This window comes from Neovison vison, chromosome 7 (genome assembly GCF_020171115.1).
Source record: "Neovison vison isolate M4711 chromosome 7, ASM_NN_V1, whole genome shotgun sequence".
NCBI classification, from domain to species: domain Eukaryota; kingdom Metazoa; phylum Chordata; class Mammalia; order Carnivora; family Mustelidae; genus Neogale; species Neogale vison.
The window spans coordinates 15979459-15992058 of NC_058097.1; the positions used below are offsets into that span (position 1 = coordinate 15979459).

Sequence of the window (12600 nt, forward strand, 5' to 3'; positions counted from 1 at the left end):
AGTAAAACAATAATAGTTTTTTAAAAATGGGCAGAGGACCTGGATAGACATTTTTCCATCCATACAAATGGCCAACAGGTACAGGAAAACATTAGTCATCAAGGAAATACAAATCAAAACCACAATGAGATATCATCTCACACCATAATAACATGGCTACTATCAAAAAGACAAGAGATAGCAAGTGCTGGCAAGGACAAGGAGAAAAGACAACCAACACCTGTGCACTGTTGATGAGAATGTAAATTGGTGCAGCCACTATGAAAAAAAGTATGAAGATGCCTCAAAAAACTACATGATTTAGCAACCCACTTCTGGGTATAGATAGAGAGGAAATGAAATCACTATCTGAGACGTCCATACTCCTGTGTTCATTGTGGCATTATTCACAATGGCTAGACATAGAAAAAACATCAGTGTCCATTAATGGATCAATTGATAAAGAAAATGGATGAACGGGGGGAAAAGGAATGGAAAAAGAGTTATACATCTATAACGAAATATTATTCAGCCATCAGAAAGAAGAAAATTCTGCCACTTGCAATATGGTTGGAATGAAAAGGGCATTTTTCTAAGTGAAATACATGAGAAAAACAAATATTGTATGATCTCACTTGTATGGAGAATCTTAAAAAGCTGAACTTAAAAAGAGTAGAATAATGGTTGCCAGAGGTTGAAAGGGTGGGAGAAATGGGTGAAAAGGAGCAAATTCCCAGTTATAAGCTGGGGATATAACGTACACGATGGTGACTATAGTTAACAATACTGCCCTATATACTTGAGAGTTGCTAAGAGAGCAAATCTGAAATGTTCTCAACAACCCCAACAACACACACACACACACACAAAAGGTAATTATGTGAGGGGATACAGGTATTAACTAACCTTACTGTGGTAATCATTTTGTAATATATATGTGTATCAAATCATCATGTTGTACACATTAAACACACAATGTCATATGTTAATTACATCATTATAAATCTGGAAAAAGAGGAACTTAACATTAAAAAAAATAAAGAAAAACAAAGATGATCAAAGAGAGGAAAATGTATTATCCTTAAGGTGCCATCAGGTCCTCTTAAAGTACAGAATTCAATGAACAAAAGAAGTGGATTTCTTATACCTCCTTCTGCACTCCTCTGAATGAATTCAGCCCCCCGTAGTGGCTATAATATGAAGTATGATTTCATTTAAAAAATGAAAATCTCATTTATTAAAAAATAAAAAATTTCATTCCATTAAGAAAAAAAAGGAGGGGCAAGTCAGAAAATAACTTGCAGGATGCCTGAGTGGCTCAGATGGTTAAGCAAATGCCTTTGGATCAGGTCATGATCCCAGAGTCCTGGGATCAAGTTCCATAAACGGCTCCTTGGCTCAAGTGGGGAGTTTGCTTCTCCCTCTGCCTCTCTCTCTCGAATAAATAAATAAAACCTTTAAAAAAAAAAAAAACCTTCCTTACGATCTTAGGCCATTTTCATTAAACTCTTTACATATTTTAGAAAAATAAAATAAAGCTTTCTTTAGACGTACTTGACAGGAGAAAAATCAAAATCAATCTTTGATCTTCTGATACCTATTACATTTTTAATAACAAAACTGGGGAAAGAGAATCCTTCAGAGCTCTTTCCGTAACAGATATATGTCTACCCTGTGTTGAACAGCATTATATAAGAGATAAAACAAGAATATCTACTTTGGGAAGGACAGGGTGGCTCAATCCAGTAAGTGTCTGGCTTCCCTTAGGCTTGGGGTCCTGATCTTCCCATTTCGTGCTCCTTGCTCTACGAGGAGCCTGCTTCTCCCTTTGTCTGCCTCTCCCCCTGCGTGTGCACTCTATCTCTCTCCTGTCTCTCTCTTTCAAATAAATAAAATCTTAAAAAAAAAAAAGTTTGGGGCACCTGGGTGGCTCAGTGGGTTAAAGCCTCTGCCTTCGGCTCGGGTCATGATCCCAGAGTCCTGGGATCGAGCCCCACATCAGGCTCTCTGCTCAGCGGGGAGCCTGCTTCCCCCTCTCTCTGTCTGCCTCTCTGCCTACTTGTGATCTGTCCGTCAAATAAATAAATAAAAAATCTTAAAAAAAAAAAAAAGTTTAAGAATATCTACTTTGAATCAGGCACTAAACAACAGTAAGCATGCTTTAACAATCACATAATAGGGGCTGACCTAAATCTTCTTTACCTTAAAGTTCTGTTATCTTAATTAGTAGCAATCATTATTAGCCAAATCAAAAATATTAAAACGAATGAGGAAAATCCAAAGCAATGTCCCCAAAAGTAGGAAGAGTACATATAATAAATTGATGGGTAGAACCCAGAAAAGAATTATCAAAAGCTCCCTGATTACCCTGGAAGGAGACCAAAATTCAAAGCAAAAGTCTCTTGGTTATTTTTGAGAGAGGTCAAATCCGACCTCCAGTACTATGGGGAAGGTAAAAAGTCATTCAGACAGGGCAAACAGGTGCATCTGGTTGGCTCAGTCAGTTAAGCGCCTGCCTCAGCTCAGGTCATGATCCCCAGATCCTGGGATGAGCCCCCAAACCGGGCTCCCTGCCCTGCAGGGAGCCTACTTCTCCCTCTGTCCAACCCCCTGCTCTCTCTCTCCCTCTCTCAAATAAACAAATAAAATCTTAAGGGGGAAAAAAAGGGCAAACAATAAGCCAACAATTCAAGTTGCTTAAGTATTGTTTCTGTTTATACAACCAGCAACTTAAAATTATAAAGACAAACTTGTATGGAATTAAATAATTTTGTCTCCTTCCACAGATACACTTAAATTTTTGTCTCCCGCCATTACCCCCTTTAGTCTTCCTTTTTCTCTTTCCTAGCTAAACACCAAAGCATATTTGAAATTAGTTTTTACCCTTACTTCAACTCTTACCTAAGCTTTCGTTTGAAAATCAACCTGAACGACCTGACTCCAGGTACAAACTGAATTCTTCTAGCCCTAATTAAATGTTAAGTAATATAAACTGGTAGAAAAATATAAATACAAGGTGATTATCTGTCATGAGTCCATAATAAATATTAAGGGTTAATTCCCCGACAATAAGAATGAAATAAATTACCAAATCTACTTTAACGACATGCCCTAATGCTAAAGACTTAAAAGTTAAGAAACTCTGGAGGATTCTGGCTTGAAACAAAGGTGAACATTCTCTGGGTGGTGGAGATACGAGTTATTACTTCCTTCTAATAATTTTTCTAGTCTTCGAACGGGGTGGGGGAGGAGGGTGTGAAGTGGGAAGGAACTAAAACGAAAAGCCGCTGCAGGTGACGGTGCAGGCCCAACACCAGGAGGTCAACCTTTATCAGTCGCCACTGTCCCTTTAGCTTCGAAGACCAGGGAAACTCGTAAGGAGTCACCCAAGCCGGGCCCCACCTTGCTCCGGCCTTTCCCCTCCTCAAGATGGCAGCAGGCGCGAAAATCCGGGGTGGCGCGCGCGGCACTCTGGGAGCGGAAAAGGGGGACCGCGGCGGCGGCCGAGCCGGAAGAGGAGGAGCCGGGCCTGGAGGATCCGCGAGTGTCGCTGCGGCTGCCGGTGTTTGCGGGTCGCAAGGAGCTGAGTCTGGCGGGCGGGGTGTGTCGCGATGCCGGAGCTGGCGGTGCAGAAGGTGGTGGTTCACCCCCTGGTGCTGCTCAGTGTGGTGGATCATTTCAACCGGTGAGTGGGTGCGCGGGGCGGCCTATCGGGATCGCCGCTGCTGAGTCACTGGCACGCTGGGACGGCGCGGCGGCCGCCGGGGCGCTGAAGGGCGGGGGGCGGCACAGCCTCGCGGAGGGGCCCGGACCAGCCTCGGATCACGAAGCCTAAATCACCAGGCTCGTCCCCCGTCCCCAGCCGTCACTCTGCGGCCCGGACCGCACGTTCCTTTTACCCAAGTCCGTACGCTGCCAGAGTATGGGGGGGAAGCTTCATTTGGTCCTGATCCCCCAGGCCTCGTGCCCATCTGTCACCTCGTCCTCCCCTTTTCACCAGAAAGACTCGGTGCCTCGTGGGAAGGCCTAACAAATTTGCGTCTCTGTGCCTGTGAAAGCTGTCACCAAAATTCTGGTCTCTGCGGGGGCTCCCTTGAAAAGCTGTAGTTCCTAAGCAGGAATCTGTTTTGATGGTAACCTAAAATGTAGATTAGGTGTCAAGCTTTTCTTTTAAAAATGAGAGCCTGAGTAGCTTTGGGCATTAATGAATAAGCTGAAACATCTCATAGATGTTTCTTCTGCCTTCCCTTCCCGTGTTTTGGAGCTGTTCGTCCTGCTGGACCTGTTACACGTGTTCATAACTTTTACACCGTAATTACTTGAATTGGCAAGTGTAAAGGCCCACTTGGGAGCATCTGCTATAAAGTCAGTTGCGAAGTGCCTGTTGTCTTGCAGCTTGCCTCCTACAACTACACATTCAACCATAGCTAATAAAACAGTCACGACTCCGTGAGGTTTAGGGTCCCCATTTCCACAGCTTTTGCATGCATTCCCACTGTACAGTAGTCACTGTCTTTCTCCCTTGGATGCTAGAGGTGCTAAGGGAACAAGCACCATTTCAGTTCTCTTTGGAGGACATGGTGCACAGACACTGCTAACTGCTGTGTCATAAGAGATGTAGGGTTTTTAAGAAAAAAAAAATTGTATTTTTGTAGACCAAAAGAAAAGCACATGAGTGTAGAACTTTCCTTTGATGTGTGACAATTCTGTGCCTCAGACTTCCCCCCAAATCAGAACTACCATGGATACAGAAAGCTTCATTTTAGTCAAATCCCAAATTTAGTAAGCATTTATATATTTGCCAGACTGTATGTTTAGAAGAAGAGTACAGTGAAAACAGTGACTGTTAAGGAACTATAGTTCGTTTCACAGTGGCCTGTCTTTCCTTTGAATGTGGAATTTTATTGTGAGACACATTTGCTACTGGTCAAAGGAGACTACATTAAGGCCAGTGAAATGAGATTGTATAAGTGAAACACTTGTAGCTCTCGAAGACAGAAGTCACTGAGAAGGTTTGAGAAGTAGATAGAAATTCCGTTATAAACTCTGTGTTACTCATTCAGCCATCCTGCCAGTGTTACTGGTCACCAGCTCACTTCTGACTTCTGCCTGATTAAGCCATTCACGGAGACCACAGGTGGCACACGCATATCTCAGCATCAGAACCCATTTTCTGAGCCCCTAAATGGTACAAAGAATTAGAACTTCTAGTGGGGCTTGTCCATGTGGAATAGATATTCCAGAGAATAACTGGCAAGCCACCCCATAAAAGTGGTTCTACTTCAGCATCTTTATCTCTGAAAATATTTAAGGATAAGAAAGTTAGGGAAAGTTTAAAGGAGAAAACTGCGAAAGAAAAAGTTAAAGGTGGCAGCATAACTTAAATGAAATGTACTTTTCAAACACCAAGTAACATTTTAAAACTCTTCAGACGTGGGGAGTTTTCATTTTCTCTATTTTCAGGTTCTAGAAAGTTTGAAATTTTTCTGTGTGTATTTCTTGCAGTCAACAGTGTGAAGACTGCCAATGTACAAAGTTGGTAAATTACCCATTATATTTTATTAAAATTTAATATTAAGGACTTACCTGACACTCTTCTGTTTGTTTAGAGGGATTAGTTCCCAGGTAAACCAGATTGTATGTGTACCATTGATATTTCCCTCTGAGTATCTAATTTTTGGTTCAATATCTCTATATGTCTGTCAGACTGACCTTCTGCTTTTTCTTTCAGAATAGGCAAGGTTGGAAACCAGAAGCGTGTTGTTGGTGTGCTTTTAGGGTCATGGCAAAAGAAAGTACTTGACGTATCCAACAGTTTTGCAGGTATAAGCAAAATCTTAACGTTCTGAGCCTGGGCTAAAATGTCAAATATTTTAAAAATTAAAAAAAAGAAACATTTCTATTTTTACTCCAACCTAGAAATTCTGTCAGAATTGCTTAAATATAGGAAGGCTAAAGGTTACTCACTAAACTGAGTAGTAAATATTTTAAATTTGCAAGCCATATGGTCTCCATTACAACCTCTTAGTTCCTCAGATTTTGTAGCAGGAAAGCAACTATAGACAGTATGTTGACAAAGGGGTAGCTGTATGCTAGCCAAACTTTATAAAAATAGGCAGCTCTGATGTTTGTAAATCCCTTCACATAGCCATGGTTATGGAGACCATTACCTTTTACTCAGTGTCATGAACCTTTACAAGAATGTACTCGTGTGTTTTATGACTAAAGTAACAACAAAGAACAAAATAATTGCTCTACAATGAACTCTAGACTAGAGGTCATGAACTTCAGTATTTGAAAAGACCAAGCAGTTAATGTTACTTGTCAAAGGAAATTATTAGCAAGTGATGGGACTTTTAGTAAACTGATAAGCAGGTGTCCATTTTATTTTATTTTATTTTATTTTATTTTTTTAAAGATTTTTATTTATTTGACAGAGAGAGATCACAAGTAGGCAGAGAGGCAGGCAGAGAGAGAGAGAGGAGGAAGCAGGCCCCCTGCTGAGCAGAGAGCCCGATGCGGGACTCGATCCCAGGACCCTGAGATCATGACCTGAGCCGAAGGCAGCGGCTTAACCCACTGAGCCACCCAGGCGCCCCAGCAGGTGTCCATTTTAAAGGGGGAAAGCTCTCCCTGGCTCTAGCCAGTTGTTACCAGGTCTTCCAATTTCAAGAGAAGCTGGAAGTCAGGATTTTACATGAAATCTCCCAGTTTTTAATGAGAGCTACTCAAAAATAATTTTAATACCATGCTGTACAAACCACTTAAGTGGATCCGATGTGGCCTAGGGGTCCCCTAGGCTAGTTCTATCCATCACCCCAAACTAAATCTTTATTTTCTTTTCTTTTTTAGTCCCTTTTGATGAAGATGACAAAGATGATTCTGTCTGGTTTTTAGACCATGATTATTTGGAAAACATGTATGGAATGTTTAAGAAGGTCAATGGTATGTCTTGATGTTTTTTAAGAAGGCATTGTGGCATTGATTTATGTGTGTTTTTAGGTGTGTGCGTGCACCCAGGTACATGCCCCTGATGTCTTTTCATTTATTAATATTCTATTTTCTTCCATGTTGAGGGCTCTTTCTCTTAGCTATACTTAGGTAAGCATAGTCGTCGTAGAGGAATGAGAAGATAGAGTAGCAGTTTAAGGCCAGCTAGACCTTGGTTTGGGATCTAGGCAGCCCTCTGTAGCAGAAAAGTGAAGAACTATCAAACAAAATCTACCTGCCCCTAGAGCCTAAGTACTATCAGGGTAAATCTTGCTCTCTGTCACATGTATCATTTTCATTTTATTTCATTATAGCAACCATGTATGCTTTGGAAATGTTTATACCCACAATGTTTACAGTTCTAGTCGCTGTGACATAGACTTGCATTTGTTTATGTGTTGCCTTGGAATTGTTTCCTAGTGTCATTCATGACTGCTCTCAGCTAGTCTGAGATACAGATATCTCTGAATTTCTCTCTCTGCTTATTTTCTGAGAATTCCGGTTTTCAGTTTTAGATTTCACAGGTCTGTCAAGATTAAAAATAGATGTATGGAATTTTGAGAAAGTAGAGAACATGAGGACTAGCGTTCTTACCACCTTTTTTGAGGGAATTCTATAGATCTTCATGTAACAGTTCAAACCCACTCATGTTTTCCTTCCCAGCCAGAGAAAGAATAGTTGGGTGGTACCACACAGGCCCTAAACTGCACAAGAATGACATCGCCATTAACGAACTCATGAAAAGATACTGCCCTAACTCAGTAAGTACGCTCTATCTTTAAAACGCTTGAATGATATTCCTTGCCAGCCAACTTATATAAGAATCCTAGGAAGGATTCAGGTAGCAAATCATTTCACGCTTTTTCTCTAAACTGCCTGTGTTAACTGGTAGTGTTTTGTATAGTATACAATAACCCAGGATATTTAGTAAGTAACAGTGAATATGTATTATGTGCTTAATCCTCTCGGTCACTATACGGGGTTATTCTCCTTACAATAAGAAAATTGAGATTCAGAATTGTTAGTAAGGTCTCCTGCTTGTGGGGGCCATGATCAAACCGTTGGCTCTCTTGATTCTGGCTTCCTCGTGCTTGATAACCACACTACCACCTCAGAGCTTGTTAGTGGATGAGGGTGATAAGAGCGGGGCAAATGGTGGGATCATGTGAAATGTAGACTCATTTTTGCTGAAAATTCCAACTCTTGTCTGGTTGAGTGAATGAAATAGCTTTGGTAATCACCATCAGAAGAACGGCTGTGATTATTCCTTATGTGCTTGGTGTGAGGTGGTTTGCTAAGGTGTGTTTTTCTGCCAGGTACTGGTCATCATTGACGTGAAGCCAAAGGACCTGGGACTGCCCACAGAAGCGTATATTTCAGTGGAAGAAGTCCATGATGTAAGTCTTCTTCCTAGGAGCCAAGGAGATTAGATTTGCTGCTTATTGGACAATTTGGATTTTGTGTTGTTTTTAAGTCAACAGATCTTGTTGATTTTTGTCAACAGCTTGATACTATGTTTCTTCCTCCCTTGAGTTTCTGAGTCACCAAATCTAAAACCCCTTTTTACACATGAAATTGAGGCCCAGACTCATCCTATGATTGCCCAGAGATGTTCATAGCAAAGGAAATGCTGAGCCTGGTGAGCTTAGTCTTAACCTAATGCAGTTTCCACTGTTCAGGTCCTCTGCGCCAGCACTCCTTTCTCCTTGAAGATTTTCATTCCCTATAGATGAGCCAGAGGTTTTCAGATAGAGTGAGTCAGAGCTGCCTGGAGCCAGATGGCAAGACCCATCTGTGTGATCTGACACCTAAATACTCAGCTCCACAGCATCTAATACCTGCTGCATGCTTTGGATGTAGACAAAGAGGTTTCAGAATATAGCTTTTCTCTATTTCCAGGAAAACTAAACTCAGATTGTAGGGTAGCATTTGATATGAAAATATATGTGTGTTTTGTCGTGAGCATAAAATTTTGCACTTGAGCTTCCTCTTGAATTTTCAGAGTCAAAAGTCTGAGGAGATAAACTCTGCCTTTGGATTTAGATATGTAGACTTTATCCTTATATTCAGTTTTTAAATCAGGAAAAAGATTTTAGGGTAACTCCCTGCAAATGTTCCTTGCACCGAGCTCTGTCCTCCTGTTTCTCTCCTTGTCTTGCCACCAGAGATCTTACATAGAACTATATCTCCTTGTTGCAATAAGGCTTTCATCGTTGGTCTGGTACAGTTTTTAAAGTTAATTTTACCCTGTCTTTTTCAAAAAGGAATCAGAGGCTCTTACGTACACACATACCCATGCATGCACACATACAAATGAAGATTTTAAGTAGGGGACAAAAGGCACATGAAGGCCACAATATTAAATGAAGCCAAGGAAAAATGAGTACCTGAAAAGGCATTCCATGTAGTCCTGACCGTTCTGGCAGACATAATCAAGACGAAAATGGCATTTGCAGGATTCACACTGTCCCGGATAAAATAATTACTGCTAACATTTATACAACTTAGTGACTTTCCCAAGGTCTCGCTACTGCCTTGCAGACACTTCACAGTGGTTACATATGTCCAGCCTCTTCTGGCATGAGATCTGAGGAAAGTTGTTCCTGAGTTCCATCAGAAATCACTAGGTGATAACAGGGAGCCATATCCCTGAACGGACCTTTTGACTAATTCAGGCCACAGAAAGCTGGTTATTCTGACCGCATTGTTTTGGTGCTCAGCATCATTTGATCTGAGGGACAGTAGGTGGTTAAAAGTTAGATTATCTGACACGAGCTGGCCTCCGGTACACGTATTCTGTATACTGCCTATTCTAGAAAGAACTGCATGCTTTAAAAATCAGCCTAATTGAGGCTTCCTCAAGTGTCCATTCCCACAGTGGGCTTAAGGGATTATCAAGATTTTCCTCAGAAACACGGAGCAGCGCCATTGCAGTGTCAATCTGGAAGGCTGAGCTTTCCGAGCAAACCTCACCCATTTCTGCCAGCACTTGGGAAGCCCGGTGTGCATCCGCAAGGTGATCTGACTGAAAGCAGAGGAATCAAAGTGTGAAAGGAACATGTGCCAGGGTGTTTGTAAGTAAATAACTACAGTTAAGCCTCCTCTCCCAGGATGGAACTCCAACCTCGAAAACATTTGAGCACGTGACCAGTGAAATTGGAGCCGAGGAAGCCGAGGAAGTTGGAGTTGAGCATTTGTTACGGTGAGCTGCAGGATAGCATCGGAATCATAAGCGGCCCAAGAGGCTCTGTTAGGAGTGGGGAGATCTGGGTTCCAGGCCTGGATCATTTCTAGAGTGTCCTGAGTCACAGTTTATGACCATGGATAATACACCTTATCGGCAAAGGGCAGTGTTGACTGTGACAGGAACACGTGTGGGAAGGAAAGGCAGGCGTTTATTCTTGCCATGTGTATTGTTTTCAGTGAAGGTAGCCAGTTGTCTGTGGAGAAGCTATGTTAGGATGGGTTTTTATTTTAAAATACTATAATTGACTTAATTCGAAAGGGTCGTAGTTTTTCTCAATTCAAAAAGCTATTCCTGATGGAATCTTCTCACAACATCGTATAGATGCAAGTGAAAAAATGCCACCCTTTAAGTGAAAAATGGTTTCATTTTAGTTCTTTTTTTTTTTTTTTTTTTTTTGAAAAAACGTCCCGTGATGAGAAAAATATATGCCTCTGAATCAAAACTAAGGCAGTTTACAAAATGATGAAGTAACATTTTTCTTTTAAAAACTTGCCCTTCCCCACCAAGCAGGGTGTTTGCCTAGACTGTGGGAACCTGTGTGATAATACGGTATACTGAGGCTTTCTCCTGCCCTTTCTTCTTGTGGGTTATTACAGAGACATCAAGGACACTACAGTGGGCACTCTTTCCCAGCGGATCACAAACCAGGTCCATGGCTTGAAGGGACTGAACTCCAAGCTTCTGGATATCAGGAGCTATCTGGAGAAAGTGGCCACAGGCAAGCTGCCCATCAACCACCAGATCATCTACCAGCTACAGGACGTGTTCAACCTGCTGCCAGATGTCAGCCTCCAGGAGTTTGTCAAGGCCTTTTACCTGAAGACCAACGACCAGATGGTGGTGGTATATTTGGCCTCCCTGATCCGTTCGGTGGTCGCCCTGCACAACCTCATCAACAACAAGATTGCCAACCGGGATGCAGAGAAGAAAGAAGGGCAAGAAAAAGAAGAGAGCAAAAAGGATAGAAAAGATGACAAAGAAAAAGAGAAAGATAAGGAAAAAAGTGATGGAAAGAAAGAAGAGAAAAAGGAGAAAAAATAAAACATGTAGCTTTTTAATTTGTAAATTAAAATCTTATAAACTAACTCAGTGTGCCACTAGAGGGTTCTTTTTACTTTAAGTGCTTTTTAAAAAGCTGTACTGCTGAGAGCTCTCTGGCCTGGGTCATGCTCGCTGTGGCGGGAAAGCGAGTGCACAGAGGCACTGATGTCACAGCCGAACGGTGGCTTAGGCTGCTGTGCGTGGGGGATATGATAGCTCAGACTTCAGATCTCGGGAGAAAAGTGAAGAGAGGTAAACAGAACATTATTGGTACTCTTCACTCTTTTACCTGTAAAACTGGAAGTTGAATTTTCCCCATCTCAGAAGACTCTTGGGGTTGGTTTTTGGCAGTTTCCAGAATTGCAAAGTGGAGTGCATGAATTCCGTAAGCCTTAGAACACCCTGAGTTCTGACCCCTCTGAACTCTGTACCCGGAGCTCTGGCAAGCTCAGGGCATGGGAGCCAGCTCCATATATTGTTTACCTTTGAAGATACAATTAAATGACTTGGTTTGTAAGTCTGTGTTCTAGTCGTTTTTCATTCTGAGTGATAGTCGTTTTCAGAAGCAGCCAAGACTTCGTTTTTAATTGAAGCTGCCTTAAAGAATTTAGACTTGCAATCTCTCATGAAGGAGAGTCTCATTCCTTTAAAAACAACCTGATGGTGAGAAGAGCTCTCAACCAATCCCAGAAGACCTGGGTCCTAGTGTGTGCCTCGGGTCATCTGTGAAGTCCCTATAGTAACTGCAGGCTTTGGTACCTTGGACCCCGACGTTAGTGGGGATGTTTCAGTGGATGGAACAAAGTTGCCCCAAAATTTCAGGTCTCCGAACAAATAAGTACTTAATCATTTGACTTCCAGGAGTCCCTTAGATACTGATTTCCTCTCTGGAGCAGATAGTTCTTTCATGTACCATACGGATTATCACTGTTCAAAAATTTAAGGATATAATAAAATGGCACTAAAACTAAGTCATTTGACTCTCAGTAACCACTGTACAGTGTTCTAATGTATCAAAGTTTACCGGAAACATCAATTTTTATTCCAAAGAGCTAGTGAGTGGAAAGGGGGAAGTTGACAGTATGATGTGTAAATAAGCTTTTATTCTACTTACTGAAGGCATGTCAACATGAAGGGCTGACTTCATGGTTCATGAAGATTCTGATCTAAAATGGGATGGTCAAGGAAAAACTGGAAAACCAACTTTAATCTATTTCAGCAGTCAAGATCAGGGTTGCTGCACCTAATCGAATAAAATATGTGAAATAACAGTCCAGGCCAGAGAACTGTCATCAGAGGAGTGCTGAAGAAGCTTTTGAGATTGGACATTTCAAACAAACTGA

The 12600-nt window shown here is 41.6% G+C and overlaps 1 protein-coding gene across 1 annotated transcript; it reads left to right on the forward strand.

Moving 5' to 3' along the window:
- The first annotated feature begins 3494 nt into the window (after positions 1-3494).
- PSMD7 (proteasome 26S subunit, non-ATPase 7) lies at positions 3495-11774 on the forward strand. The gene is made up of 7 exons (XM_044255818.1): positions 3495-3664; positions 5711-5802; positions 6832-6924; positions 7633-7730; positions 8286-8366; positions 10080-10171; positions 10813-11774. The coding sequence occupies exons 1-7, from the start codon at positions 3591-3593 to the stop codon at positions 11255-11257; spliced, it is 975 nt and encodes a 324-aa protein (XP_044111753.1). The 5' UTR covers positions 3495-3590; the 3' UTR covers positions 11258-11774.
- The last annotated feature ends 826 nt before the right edge of the window (positions 11775-12600 follow it).

Coding starts and splice junctions, on each gene's coding strand:
- PSMD7 (XM_044255818.1), top strand. CDS start 3,591: ATGCCGGAGCTGGCGGTGCAGAAGGTGGTGGTTCACCCCCTGGTGCTG. Junction 7,731..8,285: donor AAAGATACTGCCCTAACTCA/GTAAGTACGCTC, acceptor TTTTTCTGCCAG/GTACTGGTCATCATTGACGT. Junction 10,172..10,812: donor GGAGTTGAGCATTTGTTACG/GTGAGCTGCAGG, acceptor GGGTTATTACAG/AGACATCAAGGACACTACAG.